Source organism: Sesamum indicum, linkage group LG13 (genome assembly GCF_000512975.1).
Source record: "Sesamum indicum cultivar Zhongzhi No. 13 linkage group LG13, S_indicum_v1.0, whole genome shotgun sequence".
In the NCBI taxonomy this organism is placed as follows: domain Eukaryota; kingdom Viridiplantae; phylum Streptophyta; class Magnoliopsida; order Lamiales; family Pedaliaceae; genus Sesamum; species Sesamum indicum.
Window position 1 is genome coordinate 2,943,191 of NC_026157.1, and position 6,619 is coordinate 2,949,809.

Below are 6,619 nucleotides of genomic sequence, written 5' to 3' on the forward strand. Positions count from 1 at the left end.
TTTCAATTTGTCATAAGAGTAGAGAATTGACTTTTTTAATCTTCCAACCATATATGTGTTAAGAACATGGATGTTCTAATTAGTATAATTCTGTCTTAATGATTGAATATGAATATATATATATATAGTTTACAAGATGCTTAAGAAGAAATTATTGAAACTGACCCTAATTTTATACATAGAAAGTATTTCTCAACATGTGATGGGTAGGGGCAACTAGGGCTGGCAAATGGGTTTGTGGTGTAGGGCTTTTGTGGGGTGGAAAATAAACTGGCTCCATGCCCATCCGATCAAGTTTATATTGGTCCAGTACAAAAAACAAGAAATGACATATTTTCTCCAATCAAAACAATTAATTTAAACATTAATTAATACTGATACTATTCATAAACTTTAGAAGCTTTTTTGTGTTCATCTGTTATTGTAAATATTTATCAGTTTTCTAGTTATCTTGCAAGCCTCCATTTTTACTTGGTTTAGATGCATATGATTAAGGATGTCTGGGCATTTTAAACTCATTTTTTACTCATTCGATCTGTGAAATATGTTTTTATCGCACTTTAGCGACACAAATTGATCCATTATTGGTATATGTTTCGTTTCTAAACTACAATTGAATGTAATTATATTTTTTTATTTTAAAAAAATATGTGTGTTAATCACGTATCAAAATTTGTTAGGAAATTCATACCACGATCATTCCAACAAGATAACGAGACTTAACTAAAGTAGATTTAAGACCTAATCCAAATTTAAAATTAATTAGGTTGTGTTAGATCCATAATCTGTGTACTCCACTACTCATAGCGCCATCCCTTAAAGGTTGTTTGCAAATGTTGAAATAAGATGATATATTTTGTAGCTTCTGTTTTATAACTGTTTAAATTAAGTAGATTTAAGTTAAAAATTATAATTAATTTTTTGCAATTTGTTGATAAAACTAAATACTAAGATTTTTTCTAACACTTCAACTTTAATTTTTATCTATTTTTTACTTTTGATTTCAATCACCCCAAACTTTCACTGTTATTTAATTTATAATTTTCTTTACAATTTATCCCGAAAACTCAAAAGCATAAAGTAGGGGCGGTAAATGGGTGGAATGAATCAGGTTTGGGTTTGGTTCAAATGGATTGATAAAAAATGGGTTGCTTTTAAAATAAGTCTAAATTAATGGGTTCAAAATTGATTGGGTTGTAAGCAGGTCGAGTTTGATAACCATTTCTTCATATTTAATATCTGAAAAAATCAAAGTTCAGATAATAATAAAATGGAAATACTTTTACTATTATTATTTGTGGTATTGTACGATTAAACTTGTATTATCGATTATTTTATGAAAATATATTAAAGATTCATTTGTTAAATTAAAAAATAAAAAATCATAACATATGCAAAATATCGTATTTTTCAAAATAAATCATGAAATGAAAAGTTGTGTGATCTCTTCATATTTATTTGTACAATTGAATTGTGGATTTTCAATTGTAATGATAATAATTATTTATCTATATCGAATTGTAAATGTTAGTTCATTATAAATTATTATTACGTATAGATATTTGAATATATTGATTAAAAATTTATATAGATACGTTCTCATTTTATTTTTCAAAATTAAAAAAAAAAAAGACAAAGGAGATTTACATGCTCATATAGAAATTGCAAATTTTTACTATCTTATAAAATTATTTTGCATCTCTTTTGTTTCTTGTTAATTTAAAAAATATTAATTTACTAAATGTGTTTTGCGAAAATTGTTTCTTGTAAAAAATGCAAAAAGTAAGAATATATAGAAGTAATCAGTGATATATATATATATATAGTACAACTAATCAATAATAAATTTAAGGGTAAATTACAACCACCTCCCTTGAAATTTGGCGTAATTTCAAATACTCATCATTGTTTGAAAAATTACAAATACTGCCTGATTTTAACGTCCATCTAACAACAAGCTCATTCCGTTAGGTTTGCATACAATTTTTACAGTAAACTGACCAAAATACCCTTTTAAATTATAAATATAAATTATAATTTTATACATAATTTATAATTTTTTTAAATATTTTTATGAACTAATATTCTTTCTAGGTTATTTATTTTACCCACCCTCAAATATTTTTATATTTTTTCAAAAAATCAGCAAGGGTAAAATAGTAATGTCCACTCAGTCTAGGAGCTACATAATTATTTTTAATTTGAGGTGATTATTTATAATTTTTCAACAACAAAAGAATATTCATAATTATGTCAAATGTCAAAGAAGTAATTATAATTTATCCTAAATTTTAAAAAATAATTAAACAATGTGTTAGACCCGTTTAAGATCCATCACCAATCTATATAAAATCTATGTTGCAATATAATTTTGATCAATTTCAACTAAAACATACAAAATATGTTTTTATAAATTTGTTTCTTATAAAAAAATGTGAAAAAATTAAAAAAAATACGAATGTAGTTAAAGATATGTAATACAACTAGAGGAATAATGAATTCAAATAATTAAACTATTATTGAACTCATTTAAAACCCATCATTAATCCATTAATCCATATAGAATTTATCACCAATCCATATAAGAATGATGATTTAATAAAATTTAAATAAATGTAACTCACTTATACCCATTGCAAAGTATTTTAAACCTAGTCCAAAACCATTTGGATTGAATTGGACCGATGAGTTCTAACTCTAAACAAACTTCTCTTGTAATATTTCAAAGTTGAAAATATACAATAAAATTGAAATTTCAAGGCATTGATCACATGATTTGAGTTGAAGCAAGATGTATATATATGAAGTTGTCATCGTACGGGGTTCGGACACCCATATTTTGGAGGCAACAATAAGTGCATTAAGGTACACATCCAACTATCTCGGACAGAATCATAAATTCACAACGTACACAATAATTGCTCACAACTAAAATATGGCATTTTGATTTAGAAATTCATGTTGAATTCTAACTCAAAGAATCACTACCAAAATATGGCATTTAAAAATCTTAAAAATTGTTGTAATCAGTTGGCATCAATAGTCATTTAGTCGAATAAATAAATGATATGTTAAAACAACGGGCACGAATAAATTAATAATTACTGAAGAGGGGATCGTTCGTATATGTGACAACACAATCAAAGTATGACACCTAGAATAGCTGTAAAATATAAGACTCTATTTGTTTCTATTCTTAATGCGTTTTTCTTTATTCTATCATAGATAATGATATGCGTTCGATTCTTTTAACATAAGACAGACAAACATATATTAAAATATATTTAATTGGTGTTTTATAAAAATAAATAAATAAATATATCTAATATGTTTGACTATATTTTAAACAATGAAGAAATAAAAGTAAATCACAAAAATCTTAAACCAAACAAATCACAAAAGGGTTTTTCTTTTTCTTTTTTTTAATTTATTATTTGTGTGTCTCTTAGGACAAATAAATCTGATCTGGTCAAGAAGATGCAGCAGGCATCACATGAGTTGAGAATAATAGGGGGGGCCCAATTGGATTTGCAGTACCGTTGAAAACCTACGCAAATCATTTGTTCAAATCAAACACTCATAATCCCATCATCATCATTCAAGAATCATTGCCTTTACATGATCAATGGTCCTCACCCCACTTATTATATTCTCACTTTACAGTAAAATTTCCTACCAAATCCTATTTTTTTGCTCCATTTTCTATTTACAAATTTTCTCAGTTGAAAATGTAAAAAATAATAATCAAAATCTTACTCCGAGCGTTGTGGGTATTTTTCGCAATATATATATACACATATTAATAAAATAAAATTTTGTTTTCAAGTATTCTTATAAAAAAAATCAGTTAATTCATGATAAGATATATTACTTAATTTATTAAGATAATGATAAAACTGTGTAATTAGCGCTTCAAACAAAGAAAATATTGAGTGATGATATGACTTTAACCCAAAATAGTTGCTATTTATAATTGTTGGACCCAAAATATGCAAAACTTTGAACTAAATGCATCTACCCTTCTTACATTGTCCTATTTGTCGGACCTTTTGGACTTTGAATGACTACCAAACAGCTAATCTATTCCCATACAAATAATATTAGCAGCAAAGACATCTAATATCAATCATTCTTTCTTTCCAACTGTTTCATCAATTCATACATTAATTACTATGTCTTACGTTAGGGCGGGAACCAAGATCTTGTGTCTATGGTGCAATGTTGGCCGGACCCTCTTCTAATGGAGTTAGCGTGTTGTAGGCCGTTAGATTATAAGGGGTGAGCGATTAAATAGCCAAGAACCAAGATCTTGTGTCCATAGTGTAACGTTGGATGGACTGGTTCTTGACAGAATTGTATGCCGTTGGATTACAAGCGGTGGATAGTGAAAACCAACCTTCACCACCCACCCTCTATGATCTAAAGGTTTTTGATAATCGATTAGATTGGAATGGTTGAGTGGTGAAAAACCATCATTCACCAACCATCCCTTGTAGTCCAATAGTCTTGAATGGAAATGCTATACATCGGTATTCATGGGATAGTATTTCAGATATATCATGTGTAGATTCTGGGTCAAACTTGCCATTACAAGAGAGTTCTTGGAGAATCTTGTTAGTTTTCCTACATTCCAAACACAATGAAATGAAGTCTTAAGTTGTGCAAAAATACAAAGTTCCATAATATATGATCTGGACAAGGGGAATTGTTTGTCAACTAAGTCAAAAACATGGTAGCAAAAGTCTATGAAATGCAAACTGAATCCCACTGGCAGACAATCTGCTCCTGCCATCGAGACATCTCTCTACATTTTAATGCAATAAAGAAACAGTTAAGAGAAGCAGAGAGTCCCATTGCCAACCTGTCCTACATTGAAAACCTTTTCCTCAATTCATTAATTCTTCCTTTGAGAAAACCCATCCCTTGTCTCTGATTTCTTGATCCAACCTAGGTATAGCCATTATTTATGTGCAACAAGCACGCAGGCAACATAATAATGTACGCCTAAAAATGATGTCCTGAATTTATTTATATTGAGAATAAGTCTATCGATCCTACTCAAGCAAGAAACTCCAATAATAACAACCTCATTCTCCATTCCCAATCAAAGAGGTGATAGAGTCAATTGTTAAACATATTGCCGCATAATTGCACTGAATTATGATAGGAAATATAGCAAAAGGGAGATTATGTAGTACCGTTGCCAATATTAGATAAATAATGGAACAAGAGATATCATTGAGGACGGTGAGCCACAATATCATTGAGGACGGTGAGCCACACCAACAGACAAAGTGCCTAGTGGAGCCAACCTCATGTGCTGATTCTGAGCTCTGCTTCTCTTAATCAAAGGCTCATGCAATGACGACACAGATGATTCAACCGCCCATGAATCGTTTGAGCTGTCAGAGCTGAAATAGGCATCAATAACACCACTTGGACTGCTTGGTATTGGCTCGTGTTTGCGTTTGTGGCCAAGCTTACGGCTGTGTTCGCTCATTATCTCAATGACAAGTTTATGGCAGTCATCTATACTTTCCTGTTACAATTTGTAATCAAGAATGTACATCTAAATTAATGGCAACATAGATAGAACACTTCTCCACAAATGCCATACGACAATAGAAAGGATCATTGGCAAGAAACTAGTCAAGCTAACCTTGCTAGTTCTGAGGGCACTCATAAGTTGATCCTGGTATTCTACAGCATCGCAGGGATCAATATCTCTAACAACATATTTCATTGTTGCAGCAGCAATAACAGAAGGGAGATAACACACATGCCTACAATCTGCATTCGTGTGTAAAATTGATGGCATTAGTTGTCAAACTGGGACAAAAAATTCGCAAGCACTACAATAAATTACATTAAAACATACCACAATTAACTGATCTACATACCAGTGATTATTGAGAGAAGTACACTCTCACACCTCCTCAAGAACTCCCAATGCAGATTTGTTATCAACTCAAATCTCCGTACAATGTGGTCAAAGAAGGAGATTGGAGTGACAGGACTCATTTTCCAGTGCAGTGTAGAAAGCACCAAGAGTTCCATTCTCTGAATAGTTTTTGCTTCAAACACATACTTGGACTCTTCCACCTAAAACAAAACCAATACACCAAATTAAACAGTAAATAACACAAAAGATCCCCACAAACATTTCATCAAACACCTACATTCAAAGATAAAATGCCAAGAAACGTACTTGAAGGTCTAATAAAAGAGGCACTTGCGTCTCCTCCACCTTGGCAGCAATAGAAAGACAAGCCACTGCTGCCAATTGACTCATCCACGGCTTATCCCTCTGAAAGCACAGGCTTGTAATAAACCTGTCATAATAGTTTACAGCTAAAACAGCAGTCATTGCAGTGAACCCATAGTGTGAAACCACCTTCAACATCCACTTAACGCCCTCATTCCTCACCATTTTCAAACACCCATCTGAACTCACGTCATCGTAACTCAAATCTGCTTGCTTTTTCTCCTTAGACAACAGGGTAACAATCTCTTCATCCTCCCAGAAAAGGTCATGCTCAAACAGAAAACCAAAGGGCTTCTCGCGAACCACCCCATCAAAATCCTCTTTTAAGCCTAGCCCACCACCCAAATCTTCATC

General features: G+C 31.2%; 1 protein-coding gene across 1 annotated transcript in view; it reads right to left on the minus strand.

The window, feature by feature from the left end:
• The window catches only part of LOC105176209 (cyclin-D3-3), a gene marked incomplete in the record, with an annotated part of 1,935 nt that continues 315 nt past the window's right edge, over nt 5,000-6,619 (minus strand). Inside the window, 4 exon segments of the mRNA XM_011098939.2 lie at nt 5,000-5,539; nt 5,660-5,790; nt 5,901-6,102; nt 6,209-6,619. Coding sequence (XP_011097241.1) covers nt 5,261-5,539; nt 5,660-5,790; nt 5,901-6,102; nt 6,209-6,619 — 1,023 coding nt within the window.